The 17,083-nt window shown below is 46.6% G+C and overlaps 1 protein-coding gene across 4 annotated transcripts in view; it reads left to right on the top strand.

The window, feature by feature from the left end:
* PSD3 (pleckstrin and Sec7 domain containing 3) overlaps nt 1–17,083 on the top strand; it is a 101,862-nt gene that overhangs the window by 34,736 nt on the left and 50,043 nt on the right. For all 4 annotated transcript variants that reach the window (XR_008973501.1, XM_057419365.1, XM_057419366.1 and 1 more), the window contains 4 exons: nt 8,319–8,525; nt 8,624–8,704; nt 11,790–11,902; nt 14,154–14,212. Coding sequence is in view for 3 of the 4 variants with exons in the window: in XM_057419365.1 (XP_057275348.1) it covers nt 8,319–8,525; nt 8,624–8,704; nt 11,790–11,902; nt 14,154–14,212 (460 nt within the window). In the remaining variant the exon portion in view is untranslated. The remainder of the gene's footprint in view (nt 1–8,318; nt 8,526–8,623; nt 8,705–11,789; nt 11,903–14,153; nt 14,213–17,083) is intronic.

The following is a 17,083-nucleotide window of genomic DNA, read 5'->3' as shown; positions in this document are numbered from 1 at the left end:
TTCCTAAACAAACTGTTGTTTTAGGGAAAAAAAGAGCTGCTTACTTTTCGCCTCTTCAGTTCCCAGCCTCCTCTGAAAATAAAACAAATAAAACAAAAATCCAGGAGCTGACAGAGACAGAAAACGGGGGAAAAAAAAGAAGAAAAAAAAAAAAGTGGAACAGCTGATCAGTTCACTGCACAAAGCTCCTCAGTATAAAGCTGTCAGCAGCTCAACTTCTAAGCTGGCATCTGTTGGCACATCTCCATTAAAGTCAAAGCCATTTAGGTCAGGAAGCATTCATTCACTGAAACAAGACGTCCCTGCCAGCGCCAGGTTGGTCCCAAAGTGCAGCCTTCTGTCTCATCCGTTAGCCATGACTGGCTGCCAGTCAAGCCCTCCTCCATGTTCTTGCTGGTTAACTCTTTCCTTCCTCTGTTTGTCTGGCTGTTGGGGTAGAGAGAGGCAGAGCCTGGCAGTTGGCAGGGCGGCATAAGCATGTGTAGCTTCAGATGTGACATGGGAGCACTGGTAGAGAAGAACAGGGCATGTAGCATACAGACTCCTTGCTAGCAAAGCTGGGTGGGCTGTGGGTTGGTTGGCGGTTGGTTTTCCTTTATTGCGGAAGTCTGTCTTTTATTATTATTAACTATAATAAGAGTTATTAACTATTCTTTTTGAGGGTAGGCATTTCATTCTGCTGCATGATTCAAACTTAAAGCACCTGTGTGTTACTACTGCCAGTGCTGAAATGACCATCGCACATCTCCAAGGAAGCCTTAGCTAGAAGACATAAAACCCCATGTTCTTAAGCATCTGGTTTCCTCCTTGGCCAGCAAGGTCCAGCTGGACCACCTGCTCTGTCAATGTGCACTTCCTGAACCAGTCTCCAAACAGTTAAACCAAGTCCAAGTGAGGGGGAAGTATTCTGACTTCCTAGTTTTGCTCCTGTCCTGAAGGAGCCCCATGTGGAAATGTCATGTTGCTGCTGAGTGTTGGGACGGCTTTACACCCACAGCATGCATGGGACAGATGGGCTCAGGGGATCCAGCTGGAGAGCTCCTGAACCACTTAAGGGCCGAGTGTTTTCTGAGCAAGGCCACGGGGGTGCTGTGTGATCTTTGGATCTTGTTTTCGCTTATGTCTGGGGGCAGGTGGGCCAGATCCTGAGTGTGGAACTATCCTAATGTAGCCAAGAGGCCAGGCTACGTGTCAATGCATTGGCCAGAAATGTCCTCAGTGGGGGGAGCTTGGACACCCTCTGTGGCAAGGGCCAGGTTTTCGCTGCCTAAGCATGGTGGGTTTAATGTGTTGTGATTCCGTCTGCAATTGCTAACCCCTGCCACAGCTATGATACAAGGAGCCTGAGGTTGAAATGGAATCAATCCTGAAGTATTTTTAGAAAACATTTGTACTTCAGGTGGCAGTGAGCCAGGTGTCTGTGTAATGAAGGACACAGTGTCTCTCAAAAGGGCTGCAATCATGCCCCTGCCTGTAGTGGGACTTCTTGTCCTAATGCTCTGATCCCGTAATGACAGTGTTTGCATTTGCTGTAATGCAAGCCTATCAGAAATGGCATTTTCTGAATGCTTTAGCTGTTAGCTCTCTACTTAGAATCGGTGGGAATTCTTTTAATCAAAGAAAAAGGTGGATGATTACAGGGAGCAAGAGGTTATTTTTAAGCAGCAGCATGCATTTCAGCCCCTGAAATTGCCTTTGCAGATGCGTTTTATTGATAACCAATAGGAGATAATGGGGATGGTTTATTTTTCACTTTGCTCCTCACTGTGTGATGTGACAAGGCTGAGGTACTCCTTAATGGATCTTTGGTGGGTACTCTGAGGTGCAGAAACTGTCCTCCCTTCATGTGTCCTGGCTGATGCTGTGCGCATGGGACACCCACTGAATCGAATTGCACCAAAGTGCAGCTGTGTCAGTCCTCAAAGAGGGATCTACTTCAAAGCGTGTCTTTGAAGAGAATCCATATGTAGGACTTCAAAGCTGATTAAACTATTCAAAGTAAAATAGCACAGTGAGTCATCCGCTAGGAAAGGGCATTATTTTTATTTTTATTTTTTTCTCCCCTTCCTACAGTTCTATCTTGGAAGAGCCCTGGAGCTGGAGGTAACTGGTGAGGTAAACCATTGCTTGATGTGATTTTGTGCTCACTGTCTCCTGGCCCCGAAGAAGCCAGTTCAGAGCTGCAGCAAAGCTGCAGCAGAACTGCTCCCAGCCTGTCTGTGTGGTCGGTCATTTGTGGCAGGAACTGACTCATCACGTCCCACTGCTGCCGGGATTTCTCTGCTTTTGCTGATGGGACTATTCCTTTCAGAGACAGGCTGCTCAAACGTGGCTTTTCAGCTCCATTGAAACAAAACGCAGCCTGTGCCGCTGATCATTTCTGAAATGTGGCTGAGCATCCATGCCTCTCTGAAGGGTTGCAGTGTAGAGGGTTGTCCCCTCAGGGCACAGATTTTTGCAGAGGGAAGTCTGCACCCCCGGCGAGGTCCAGGCTGGTGTCAGGGGCATCTGTGTGCTTCTGCCTTTCTGATGCCCCTGTGGCGCTGTGGGGTGAGAACCACTGCTGAGGCGCTGTTGAATTAGAAGCAGAGTGTGTTTTTCACTGCCAGAGTTGATGGTTATAGTTAAGGGAATGGTGTCCTTTGTTTCAGAACCAGGAGGAGAAGAAAGATCAGGGTGAAGGCATGTAAAACAACAGGGCCAGCACAGAGCTGCAGAGGGTGATTGTCAGTCCCAGCGTGGCTCCCCGGCGGATGCTGAACCCTGCTGAAAACAACATTTGTTCTGGCCCTAGTTTCAGTGCACCAGAATGCCTCTCCACCCTTCCTTATTTTTAATCATTGCAGCGTTTTGCTCTGATGAACTTTGCTGGCAAATGCCTGACATAGCCTGCCTTGAACTAAAGCTGATGTTAATGGCATGCAGATCTATTTGAGAGAAAAAGTTGATTTCCTCCTGTTTCCTCCTCTTTCCAAAAAGAACTGTGAAGATCCCAGCCCTCTCTCATCCAAGCTTCCTCTGAAATCTGCATCCAGTGCACTCACTGCAGACATGCATGCTGGATGGGTTAGCATTCCCTGGGGAAGGGTCCCGTGTGCATCCAGGGGAGACTACGTGTCGCAGAGTGCATGCTACTCTTTGATCCGTAAAAAGCTGCAGGCAGTGACAAGCTGTAATCACTGATGTGGCTGGACTGAGGACAGTGCTTAAGCTGAGTTGTCACTGCCTGCCACTCGGTGTCTACTCCGAACATCAGCTCCTCTTAATGGCCAAGGTAGTTGTTCCATGCTGGATCTGAGCTTTTCTCCTATAAAGCTGACATGCTCTTCTTCCTTGGGACAAAACAGAGATTTCCCCCTCCCCCATTGATTTGCTAAAAAATTAAGAGCATCTCAAGGTTTAAGGCATCAGAAACTGCAGGTACACATACTGGGGTTTCGGTTGCAGGGTAGTAGGGTGGGAATGTGGACCACTATGATATGAAGTGCCTGTATCCTGAACATTACTGGCCTTGCTCTGTTTTTGTCTGGAAGTTGCAGCAACTCCACAACCTTACATTGCTGTGGAGGTTTTAGATTTTGATGAAACTCAGGATTCGGATTGGAGGGGAATAAGTGAATCTCGGGTATTCTTAGATAAAGTGTGCTAAGTGCTGAGCATGACATGATTGAGATACCTTGGCAGTGGCAGCTAAATCACCATTGACCTGATCGATAATGGAGTAAGTGAAGAAGACAGCATAAAATGTTTCAGACTACCTAGCTGTTATAGTGTGTTAAAGGCAAAACAGCTTTACAGATGTTAACGTCTGCCCGTGTTTCATCCATGAGTGTGGAGGGGCGGCTGCTGCTGTTAGAAAGTAACGAATTTACCACGGCAGCTATTTATTGAATTACTGTAGTTTCTGCTGGATATGGTGATCACAGCCTTCGTGCATTCACTGTGAACTCGGGAATGCTTTGGCAGAAGGAGAGAACGTGCATCAGGAATACATTGCTGGGACAGAAAGGGTTAAGGAGCTGGCTTCTGGCCACAGCCTGTGAGGTGAGACCAGAGGGTTCTGGGTTTTTTTTTTAGCTTCTCCTTTTTGTGTTTTCCGATAGAAGAGATTAATGTAAAAGTCTCTGGATGAAAATCCACAGCTGTTGCTGTACAGGCAATTACCAGTAGTATCATTACAGTCCCATTTGGCCTTGAATCCAGGATTAGGGGGAGTATAGTTGTTTACATTTTCAGCCTACTTCTGTTAGTTAAGAGGTTTCTCATTTTTATGTGATAAAGAGTAAAGCTGCATGATAAATCCATGACCAGTCTTGCTTTGTATCACAAAGCACTTTCTTGGCTGTATTTAGCTGGGAGTGCTGTTGTGGGTTCTTTGTGTGCAGAAACTGCAGACTGCAGAAGAGAGTCTTCAATCACTCCTAGCCCTTGATTAGAGCCTGTTATAAGCACTTTACAGAGGGAGGCAAGTATTGCTGTCTGTGTTCAACAGCTGGGGAAACTGACAGGGCAGGAAATTGTTCACCGAGAGAGTCTTGGAGGTAAGAAGAGATGTCAGCCTTGTAACATGTCCCCGAGTAACATGCCCTAGACCCTGCTAAAATGACCTGTCCAGAAGGCAGCTTGCAATGGTCTGCATTTCCTAAGCCTTCAGTGCTGTGAGCACTGTCTCTTCTTACCACTTAAAAATCCCAAGAACTGAAGTCTTACTTTAATATTAACAATCTGGCATTTCCCTGAACAAAAGCCTTATGTTACAGGCAACCTATACTGCTGATTTGATTGTCTTTTTGTACTTACAAAGTAACAAGCTAATCAACTGTCAGAATAACTGAAGGAAGCATCCCATATTCTTCAAGGTGATACATGTATGGGTCCCCTCCATCACAGGGAAGTTTTAAACTGGGGAGGTTTGAAGATAAGGTTTGTTACGCAGCCTTTGGGCTAGTCGTGAACATGGGAAAGAGCACACTCTCCTTCTTGCTGGGTGTTGCTCGTTCACATCCTTGCCACTGCTTCAAGAGGCAAAACAAAACCTGGGAGCTGCTGTACTGTTTATTTCACCAAGTGCCAGATGCTGGCACTTCCTTTCTTTCTAAACTTATGGTGGTTTGCGGTAATGCTGGCTCTCATAGTGCACTCGTTCCTATCAGTGTGCAGATGTTTCTTGTCAGCTTTGGCCATCTTTCAGGGCTATAAATATTGCCTTTAATAAAGTGCAGTGGTGAAACAGGCTTGTGATTTATCAAGGAATCAGAACTGTAGAGTGGTAAGGACCTTTCCAATGCCCTTGCCATGGTGTGTGGTTTAACCCCAGCTGGCATCTAAACTAAGTACCATGCAGTCATTCGCTCACTGCCCTCCCTCCCCCAGCCAAGTGGGATGGGGAGAAGAATCAGAAAAAAAGGGTAAAACCCATGGACTGAAAAAGAGCATCTTAATAGTTGAAATTAAATAATAATAATAATAATATAAAAAATAAAAGAATAAAGCCCAACAAAAAAAAAAAAGTGATTCACAATACCATTGCTCACCACCCTTTGACCAATTCCCAGCCCAACCCGAGCAGCGATTGGTAGCTCCTGGCCAACTCCTCCCAGTTTATATACTGGGTATGACGTTCTGCGCTGTGCAATATCCCTTCGGCTAGTTTGGGTCAGGTGTCCTGTCTCTGCTTCCTCCCAGCTCCTTCTGCCCCTCCTTACTGGCAGAGCATGGGAAACTGAAAGTCCTTGATTTAGAGTAAGTACTACTGAGCAACAAATAAAACATCATTGTGTTTATCAGTGTTACACTAAATCAAAATCACAGAAGTGTACCAGCTACAAAGGACAAAACCCACTCTATTCCAGGACTCATGGGCAGGGACTCCTTCCACTAGACCAGGTTGCTCAAAGCCCTGTCCAGCTTGGCCTTGAACACTGCCAGGGATGGAGCAGCCACAGCTTCTCTGGGCAGCCTTTGCCAATTCCTCACACCCTCACAGTAAAGAAATTCTCCCTAATATCTGATCGAAATCTCTCCTTTGTGAGTTTAAATTCACTCCTGCTTGTCTTCTCAGTATCTGCCCTTGTAAAAAGTCCCTTTCTGGATTTCTCGTAAGCCCCCTTTAGGCACTGGAAACCTTCTCCAGGCAGAACAATCCCAACTCTCTCAGCCTGTCTTCACAGGAGAGATGCTCCAGCCCCCTGAGCATATTCTGATCATCTTCATAGACTTGCTCCAACAGCTCCATGTCCCTCCTATGTTGGGGTCCCCAGAGCTGAACGCTTCAGGTGGGGTCTCACAGAAGCAGTGTGGAGGGGAAGAATTGCCCCCCTTAACCTGCTAGTCTTGCTTCTTTTGATGCAGCCCAACAAATGGTTGGCTTCTCATCAATCAAGACCCCCAAATCCATGCCCTCAGGGCTGCTCTCAATCCATTCTCCACCCATTCTATATTTGTACGTGGGATTGCCCCCACCCACGTGTAGGTCATTTAAGAGTGAGGCTGCAAAGTGACATGGGCTTCGAAGCAGCATTTGTGCATGGAAGAATATGTGGATGTGTTAGCTCACCTGGTTATCCTTTCCTCTTGTTAGCTGTTGGAGTCATGCCTGATATGAATGGACGAAACATTGCTTGGGAAACGTGTCATAGGATTGTGAAATTTGCTTTCTTCACAAGTTTGGAGTAGACAAAAGTTTTAGAAAATTTCAGATATTGGCTAGTATTTTGGAGCTTTTTTGTTTTCTAGGGTAGCTGGTGGTCAGTGATGTTAGTGCTGCTGGAACTGTATTTACGTTATTAATTCCCTACCACAGTACTGTGACTGATCTACTTCTGTTGTAGCACCTGATCGTTTACACTGAAATAAATGCAAAATCAAATCTCCAGTACTTGTAGGAACAGGTTAGATATTTGTTTTCCCCAGCAACACACACCTCCTTCTCTTGAACCATGCATGGGAAGGGAGGTAGGGCACAGGTGGTGATTTGTGTGGAAGGAGGCATGCAGAATAGCAAATTTTTTTTGTTTTAAGCTCGCCTGATCTTTAAAGGGTTAATAAGTGGCTATCAGACATTGCAGTAAATGGCTGGATAATTGTTACTGGAGTGCAGTGATCGGTTGTTCTAACCGTGGCTTGTCAAGCCAGAAGATTACAGTGGTGTATGAAACCATGGTATGCTGAATTGTTGTGTTTTAAATCATCTTTAACTCATTCCATTTGTGTCTGCCCTGTGCATGACCTCTGCTGATCGTTCGTTAGCCCTGTGTAAATGAGGATTTGGTGAAAATAATTTCTGTATAGTATTTTCTTTTTAATAGGAGTACCATCATGCACACACACACAGAGCTGCGGTTTTGCAAGTATTTTCACGCAGTGTCAGAGAAGCTCTTTCCCAAAGTTAAAAGCCTGCCTGTGTGCAGGGGTGTGTACCTGTGGGTATGCTTTCTGGTGTGGAGGGCTCTTGCCTTTCTGTGGGGAGAAGCAAAACAGGCACACAGCCCAGCCAGAGCTTTTCTGCTGTAGCAGAGGTGGGAAGAATCTATAAATGCATGATTTATGTAAAATGCCCTGGGATTGCCATGCTGAACATCCTGTCTTTGAGCAGAGAGTGAGGAAAATTACTGCAGGAGAAAAGGAAGCAGTTCTCCAGGCTGGCCTGGGTGACTTGTGTTTCCTATTCTCCAAACTGGGTTCCTTGGTCTGAGTCCTGCTTTATCTGTGGGATGCTTGCTGCTCAGGGATGGCATGGAGTTGCTGAGGCTTCTGTGGATGTTATTTTAGATTTGGGGAATTGTATTGTTTCCAGGACAACTGGGGAAGAATAAGGAAGGGACCTGTGCTGAGTAGCTTGGAGCTACTGAGCACCCTGGCTTGCTCTCTGCATTTTCCCCTGGAAAATGACTAATGGCCTACTTTTACAGGGACCCCTTCAAGCCGAGGAAGTGGTTGGGTTAAAAAACACTAGTGCAAGAAGCAAATGGGGGGCCAGTGTTGTCAGATGCAGCTGTAGACAGATAATAGCAAACATCTCTCTGTGAAGTGAGCACAGGTTGTGGATACTCATCACTCTCAGAAGGTAAGTGCAGGGCAAAATGTGTTTCTGCGCTGGAAGGTCCGTGTTTGGGTCTCTGTGTTTAGCTCTCTTAACCTTTGATGACTGCTGAATAAACGTCCTTCTACACAGCTCATTCAGTTAAGTGGAATTTGCTATATTGTGTAATCTTGTCTGTATACCATTAATTGCCTTCTATTCTAAGAGTAACTAAGTAATTCTTGAAACTGTAATGTCATCTTATTTCTCTTCTTTCCATATTTTTTCCGTCTCATAGCAATGCTGAACTGCAGAGTATGGTTTTAGACTTCAGTGCTGCCATGGGGAGCAATGAACTTCAGGAGAAAGATGCCACCGGAGCCTTTGGTCACGATCTGAGCAATGGCAGCAGCAGCAATTTGGAAGCAGCCCAGCGCCTGGCTAAGCGCCTCTATCGTCTGGACAGATTCAAACGCTCTGATGTGGCAAAGCATTTGGGTAAAAAGTACGTGCTGATACAAGGCCTTTGGCCACATTGTTGTTCTTGCTGGCTCTGGAGGGGTTCACTCAAATGATAACCTTTACTTATTTGTTTGTTTAAAGCAATGACTTCAGCAAGCTTGTGGCCGAAGAATACCTTAAGTTTTTTGACTTCACAGGCATGACGCTGGACTACTCACTCAGGTACATCCCATTTGCAGACCTTACCTTCCTGTTTTAGTAATAGTGCTGTTGGGTCTGTTGTCCTGGTTCAGGAGATTGCCCTGAGGGGGCTTAAGAGGGTGAAGAGAGGGATGTGACGTGTTTCTGGGATGGAGTTTTTCTCTTCTGTTTGGCTTGATATGCTGCTGTATTCCAGAGTGCTGTTGGGGCTCTGGCATTTACCAGAGGGGAAAATCTTTGGATGGACCTGCTTAGACGTGGTCCTTGATGCAGTGGAGGTGGGACAAATGACAAGTCACTCAGTAAACAGAGGACTTGCAGTTTGCAAGGTGCTGCAAGGGAATGAAGGTGTTGCTCACAGCTGAGCCACACAGATGTTTTGGCTGATGCCTTTTAAAGCTTGCTTTGCCTGGCTGCAGTGCACAAAGCCATGTCCAGGGTTTGATGTGGCTCTGCAGCTCCCCTTGCTGCATCCCTCTGGGGCACCCAAAAATGTGCATAACAGCAAAAACTTCCATGTGGAAAATGCTGTGGAGAGTTTGGTAGCTGCCAGCGTGGGTGTTTGAAAACCCAGCCCTTCAATTTTCCTTCCTTCTTCCACTGAAATTAGGCCTCAGTAATGTTTGTTTTCAGTATTTTTTCGTAAGAGGCAGAATACCAAGTTTGTGTAGCAGTGGCCTGTTAGCATGGTTGCTGGTGTTCTGGTATTTGAAGGGATTTAAACTGAGTTTAAATCATCTGGCTGAAGTTACTCATATGCATTTATTGTTTCTAGTAGTGATACAAACCCAGGAGGTCTGCAGGTACTAGCCTGTCCCTTGCAAATGTGTTGCCAAGGGCTGACTCCATGAAACCATGGCAGACCCAATGGAAAACCTGGAGTCCTGCCTGCTGAAGGCGATGGAAAAGAAGTGTGAACTGACTGGTCCTGTGGCAAGGGGAGCAGAGCCAAGCTGGAGCACTCACACAGCACAGGGTGGGAGCAGCCTGGGTAGTGGGAGATCTGCTGCTCACTCGGGGTTTTAGCAGCCCTGAAGTGCAATGCTAAATATACCCGTTTTTTAAATTGTGAAATCCAATACCTAATTACTTTGTAGCACATATTTAGGAAGTCTCTGCTCCCAGTAGATCTCTTGTTAATATTAATAGTCATGACCTTCTCTAAAATACGCCTTGGCTCGTGTGGGACTTAGACATGCCTGGGGTTTGCTGAGGTTTCAGGAGCAGCCGCACCAAGGGCCGGCTGTATGCGCTGAGCATGCAGCAGATACTAGGGGGCACAGCATCATCTCGAAACCTGGGGGAGCTGAGTCATGCTGCTTGGAGACAGTGAGAGGCAACTGCCCTGTTGCTGCTGGCTTGCTGACAAGCTGTGGTTTGTTAAGCATTTTGAAGCCCGTGGCAGCAGCCCAGGTCGATGCTATCCCCCAACTGTGTGAGGCCATTGTGCAGTGTGTATCACCATTGGTGGCAGGGCTGGAACATGGGGAATGTTGTTCCTTCATCATTCTGATCTACTTCCACACCCTGGACTCACATCACCTATGAATCTCCTGACTGCAACAGTCATGTCTTCTCAGGGCTGCAGGAGGAGAGGAGGTGAGACCATGGCTCCAGCTCCTCTCAGAGTCTGTCCTGGTCCTCCTGGTGGGCAGAAACTTACCCGGTGTCCTAGGCCCACAGCATCGTGTTCTGAGAGCAAGGAACCTGCCTTGTTTATTTGCCAAATGTTGTTTCATTAGTTGCCTCTCTGAGGCTGCTTCCAGGGCGGTAAAGGGGCTGAAGAGGACGAGAGGGTGTAGGTCAGTGGTATCTGGCGTGGGCAGGGAGTGTCACTGGAAAGAGCTTGAGCTGGAGGAGGAGGAAAGATGGCTAGTTGTCAAAATGTCCCATAGGGTATAAGGTAGGAAGTGAAGAGAAACCCTGTGAAAACTCAGTTGTGTCTACTTGTGAATTGGGTTACTTGAAATGCATCACATGTGAAATTAAGTTATTACCAGGCAGATCACACTCTGTATGGGTGCGAGATCATTGCAAGTACAGCCCATCTCTGACCTTACATCAAAGAGAAAAAATTAATGTTTATTCGTCCAGACTAGATAGATGTGAATGTTCCAGCAACATATTCCACACCTCTCAGATCTGGTGTTAGCTGTAATCTCATGGGGTATTTAAAAATTGTCTATTAGGCATTTATTTTATATGCTAGTTTGCTTGCGACCCAGTAGGTTTGTGTGTTCAGGCTTTTCTTAGAAGCATCCTGACAAATGAGCGTAGGTTGATACCACTGAGGTCATCTCTTGGCTCCAGGATGTGGGGATTTTGGGAAGTGCAGAAGTTCATCTTTGGTTACAAGGCAAGCTTTTCTATCAGGAAGAATAGCAGCATGGTGAAGAGGAGTGGTGGTGAAGTGTTGGATGAAGAGCAGAAGATGTATGTCCCTGAGCAGGCACCCAGGAGGGCCAGGCTGCTCCCGCTGCTGTTAAAGCTCATTGGGAAATGTGACTCTTCTGCCCCATTCCCCAGATGTTTTCTGCAGATTAGGTAGTCACCCTGCCCTCTGGGAATGCAAATAATTTCTCCCTCACCGCTCTCATAGGCGACCCTCCAGAGGAAGACAGCACCTTTTGTGTGGGCTCTGAGTCTGCAGAGCACTTACTTCACTTACTCCCCTGGAGTAGCTCCTGCAATTTGGATGGGAGTACTAGTGAGTGCAAAGCTGAAAGATACAGGGGTGATAGGCAGTTACAAAAGGACAGAACACCCTGGATGTCTGTCATTCATAAGGAACAATTGCTTCAGTTCCTTCCCTAAAGAAAAATACTAAGAATAAGAATAGCTCTTTCAAGTAGTGTAATTGCTTATTAGTTTGTATATTCCATGGCTGAAAGCAGTGGTAATTTGTGCTTCATTTACTATCATGCTGTGATTAACTGCACACAGAATAACAGCCCATTTTCCTAAGAAGTGTTCTTGGAACAAAGTATCTGGTGTACGCTTATGACTTAGTGTACATTTTGCTGTGAATTGTGCTTTACTCTGTGTGCTGTGTGAGGCAAAAAATGGTTCTTGACTTTAATTTCACTTTTTTCTCCTCTTCTTTCAGGAGTTTCTTTAAAGCCTTTTCACTTATTGGGGAAACTCAGGAGCGAGAGAGGGTTTTAATCCACTTCTCCAGCAGATATTACCAGTGCAACCCAGATACTATTTCTTCTCAAGGTAACTTTGTTTCTGATATGAAGGTCTTTGGCTGTCTCCCTTCATCCCTATGTGCGGTGCATGCCTGGGAGCTGCAGGTGTGTCATTGCCATGACACATTAAAGACTTGAACCTTATTAGGGTATTGAAACCCTCCAAATTCTCCACACATAATCGTGCTAAGGCAGTGAAAAATCTGTAAATACAGATCAGAAAAGGCATTTAGACCTCCTCAGTGTAAATCCTCAATTGTAGCGTCTCCAGACTTGAATGTCCTCAGCTGGGGTTTTCTGGTTTCTCTGACTTCCAGTGTATGTGGGCACCTGTACTCTAGCTGCACACATGTGAATAAGAATAGGTCCCATCTCAGGTGGAAGACAAGCTGTTCTCTTCCCACGTTCCATTCAGTGCTTGTGTCTCAGCATGCACTGGCAGCAGGCATGCCAGTTCTTGCCAGTTGTGGGGGTGAATTTTGGGTGTTGTATCCAGACCCTGGCACATTTTCATCTCAACTAGCTAACATCAGTCAGAGTGCTGCCTCCTTGCCAATGTTTTCAGTCATTTTAGAAATGGATGGGGGAAACAAACAAACACATGGATCAAACCTGAGAGAGGTGGCATTGGAGGAAAGGACAAACTGTCCACTGGCATACTACTGCTGTGTTCAGCTGGCCATGCTGGCAGAGGCATGTGGCCTGGTGATGACAGTGCAGGCTGATGACATCCTGAGAAAGGGAGGAGGGTGAGAAAGAGAATAAGCAGGGCTAAGCTGGACACAGTACTGCAGTTAGGGTCTCATGAAAGCAGAGTAGAGGGGCAAAATCACCTCTCTGCTGGCCATGTTCCTTTCGACACAGCCCAGTGTAAGGTTGGTTTCTGGGCTGCAAGTGTGCACTGCTGAGTCACGTTGAACTGGGTCGTGGTCTGTTCATCGAATCCATGACCCTCCAGCTTAGAGACAAAGATCCATCCTCTGAATGCATTTGTGGTTTGGAAATGAGAGGACAGGCTACTCTGGAGAAACGCATAGACCTGAACTGAAGCACCACAGCCCCATTTCAAGCTGCTTTAGACTTACTAGTGATAACACTTTTTCTCTCATTTCATATTCCGCTACAGTTCAGCCACATTGCTTGGGTGCTAGGGCTTCTGCAAATGTTTAAGGAAAATATGGTCCTTACCTTGGGGAGCATCTTTTTGTAATGGCTTCATCCTGCATAAATTTGAGCCTGTGATAGTCACACTGAATGTGAGATGTATCTATGCTCACCCCTTATTTCTCTTCCTTCACAATAAAGAGGGACTTTTGCATAGTCATTTTCTGGACTCTGCTATGGAGGTTTTTAAATACGTCTCCCTGCACTGTGTGCATATCTCATAAATGACTCTGTCTTTATGACACCCCCGTGAGAGAAGGGAAGGTGACATCATGTGTTTGTGAAAAAGAGGATGAAGAAAATATTTTTCCTAGTATGTTCTTAATGTTTATAAATTGACTAGAGGCATTTGGATTTTCAGAGATGACAAATGGCACTCTGGGCACTGTCACCTTCATTGTGATTCGTGCACAGCCAGTACACTGAGCTTTTAAAGGGTGCCTGGAAATTCCGGACTATGAATTTGGTGTCCGCTTTTCCGAACTGTCAGTCTATGCTGGCTTTCTCAAGTCTGCAGCAGTGACTCTAAAGATGGAGTAAGGGATATAAACTGTCTCTTCTGGCTCATTGTGGGGGCATTTGGTACAGGACAGCCTTAGAAATCACTGGAGCGCTGTCTACGCAGTATGGAGCCAAGGCAGCATAAATAGCTGACGGAAATTCTCCCAGATTCAGTCTAATTGAGCCCTGAATGAGGAGGGGACCAGAGGAGGGGGAAGACAGGATACCATGTTCTACCCACTCTGCACACAAGAATTGGGGTATTTTATTCTTCTCTTTCTGCCCTGAAATAAATGGAGAAGGGGGATTTGATTCAGGCTGCGCTATTGGTATCAGCAAGAAAAGAGTGACAGTGTGGTTTCCTGTCTAGTTTGCCTCATCCATGGGTGCTGCGAGATAGTTTTTACAGTCATTACAAGATGAAAGAAAGGCTGTTCTGTCTTAGCAGCTGTGTGATGACCTGACTCTTCATTTATTTAATTACGTGTGTTTCTTGATAAAACAGATTCACGTTAAGGGAACAGACTCAATTAGGCTACAAGGTTCAGTTTCAGCTGTTCATAAAGGTCCAGTCGTGGGTTTGTATGTGACTCCGGTTATGTCTCTTTCTGCAGATGGAGTTCACTGTCTCACATGTGCCATGATGCTGCTGAACACCGACCTGCATGGCCACGTGAGTATGCACAGCTTTGTGTAGACAGCTCCCCTGACACAGTGGTTGGAGGGGGTGGCCTTCTGGCAGCAGAGTCCCTTGCTGGCAGCCTGCTGCTAATGCAGGTCTGCAGACATTTAACAGTGCTGCACTCCCAGGATGTCCTGGACAGGGCTCTCCAGCATGCTCAGATCAGTCGTGTAAGCTGGCATTGTGCCTGTCTTTGCTATGATGTGTGAGGATGCTCCTTCTCCTCTGGCCCCTGTCTTTCTGGTGAGCTTCTCATTCTTCCTCAGTTAGAGCCCCTGGCCAGGAAGCTGTGATTGGGATTGGCTTCCCCTTTGCAGTATGTGAAAACATTTGGGAAGGCAGAAGAAAGAAGGCAGGTGAAGGGGAGCTGGGAATGTCACAGGGGTAAGGTGGTGTTCGCAGGCATCCAGTTGCACAGGGGAGATGTGATATGAACAGGAGCTTTGCGCAGCCAGGGTCGTGACGGGTTTGACTGGAGCCAAGAGAGCAGAGAGCAGATGTGGGCATCCTGAGTAGGAGCCCTGTGTTCCTCCACTGCCTGCCTGGGGGAAATAGAATTCCAGTTTGAGTCCTCTTAGTCATACTGGTACCTGTACACGGTGCCAGCAGCCCTAGGACATGTATTTCAGCACCTATGGTGCAGTATACCTGCTAGGCATGGTACTCTCATGCTGATGGGAGGGTTCCTGCATCCTGGAGTCAAGAAGGAGAGGGAAAAACACAGCCTGGCTTGACATCATGCAGGAGCAGTGGCTTTAGCCAATGGCTTTGGGATTTCTGTCTGTTTGAGAGCCTTCCTGCCAAGGGCTTTTTCAGAAGGGCCTCAGCTGGGAGTTCTTATCCAGCAAGGTTGATGGGTTTGGCAGCAGGAGATGGAGGCACCCTCGGTCTCTCTCTCAGGGCTGTTCAGCCCCTGTGGGTGCAGCTTTGCAGTACAGGTCATGAAGCTGAGGCTTGTGTATGTTTCCCAGGGGTTTTGACACCCATCTGCTGTTAACTGAATGCCTTTGTGTTAAAATGGTAGAAGTGGGAAGGGGGGAGGGAGTTGCTAAGGATTTTTGTCTCTGAAGGCTGAGCCTTGCCTTATTGAGGAGCATGTCAGTTGCTGGGAGGGTGAGCTGAGGTACAGGAACATGTCCAGGTGCACCTCTTAGCATACACTGCTTCTGTTGAGCACGCCTGAAACCGCCTGCACAGGTATTCGGCTCCCCAGAGCAATGAGCAGCCTTGGCATCCACACAGGGAGAAGTGGTTGTGCATCAGCCTGGCAGCATTTGCCGTTGATCCCTGTGATGCATTAGTGGGCCCTACAATATTCATTAGGCACTGGAGTAAACTATCTGGCTCTGACCCATTGTTGCTCATGATGATTTGCAGCTGAAAGCTAGAATGATTCTGGCTGTTGCAATGTGTAACTTTGGAGGCTTATCCTACTTGCAGTTGTTAGTGTATTACGTGCATGCAGCCTTAATGTTTGCCAGACTTCTGCACTTGTGTTCTCTATCTCTCTGAATTCCTGTAATTTTGGTCTTCCTCTTAATGCTTTGTGTTATTCCACATAGGTGGTAATATTGGGCGTTTTTGACTTTGAATGTGGCCCCTTGCAGATATGTACTAATTGCCTGTTTCCTAGCAAAGATAATGATCTTGACCCATGCTTACCATGATTCTGCCAGAGCAGGAAGCAAATGAGTCACAGGGCTTGTCTGCACTGAGCTCCATTTGTCGCTGACATACTCATCATAAGTGTGGACACTTTTATTTCACAATATGCTCAACTGCTTGTAGGGCTGAAGTGCAGCTGCTCTGCCTTCAGTTCACACTTTCTCTTAACTCCTGTAGACAAACTCTTACTTATCCCTTTATTTATCCCTGTCTTGCCACATTTCATTCTCTTTGCATCTAAACCATCTTTGCTATCTGTGTCTTGGAGGTGCATGCTCGCTTCTCTGCAGGGAGGTCATCAACCAGAATGTGATCCTAGAGACTTTTAAGGTATCTCTAGACTGCAGGCACATCTTCTGGAGCCTGTATGGCACTGTGTGGAGATGTTAGCTTTAGGCCTGGAGCAAAACAGCCATTCTTCTGCAGTGCCGATTATCTCAGTGGGTGCAATGAGCCTCACTGCTGTTGGTTTTGGTCAGCGTGGGGAAGCTGTGAAGTGCTGCGTGGAGGAAACAAACAGAAGCAGGCTGAAGTCTGTTGCAGGGAGGAAGGAAAACATTTGCAAGTCTGTTAGAACAGCTGCAGCTTGCAGCCAAAGACTGCAGTTCTAAGCTGTGTTCTGCAAGCTTAGCAACCAGAGAGCCAGGGTTACAGCCAGACTGTGTTGTCAGGAGCCTTCCTGATGTGGGAAGCAGTGCATCATTGTTCCGGTGTTCCTGCCTGCCTTCTTTCTGCTGGTCCATGCCAGCCACAGGAAGTGGGATCTTCCTCTGTGGCTAGATGAGGCTGATGGTCAAAGTTTGCGGGTTCTCTATCCCTCCCTGATCATACATTATGGAAGGGAAGTGGAGGATGTGCCATCCAACCTGTCATGTAAGTGTAACATTGAATGACCTGTATTACCAACTGGTGCCCTTCTCTGGGCTCCAGTACTGTGTTAATTTAGCCTCTTGATCCTAACCCAAGTTACTGTCTGCACACAAAGGCCTTCCACCATATTTCTGCAGCCAAGACATACCCTGACCATGGAGAAGTCATCTTCACATCGTTTTGACTGGCAGCAGTGACATCTTCAAAGATACCTTGGCTCTATTTTCCCTCTGTCTCTATCATGTTTAACAGCTCATCCCAGGCTGCTTCCTTTTCCTCAGATCGCTCTGGTCTCCATTTTCACCAAGTCAGTGTTGTCACTGCTGA

The sequence above is a fragment of the Pezoporus wallicus genome, unplaced genomic scaffold (genome assembly GCF_028554395.1).
Source record: "Pezoporus wallicus isolate ANWC-B61680 ecotype Strahan unplaced genomic scaffold, APGP_CSIRO_Pwel_v1 contig_7344, whole genome shotgun sequence".
Taxonomy (NCBI): domain Eukaryota; kingdom Metazoa; phylum Chordata; class Aves; order Psittaciformes; family Psittacidae; genus Pezoporus; species Pezoporus wallicus.
The sequence above is the reverse complement of the archived record's forward strand: the minus strand, read 5'-3'. Positions and strand labels throughout refer to the sequence as shown.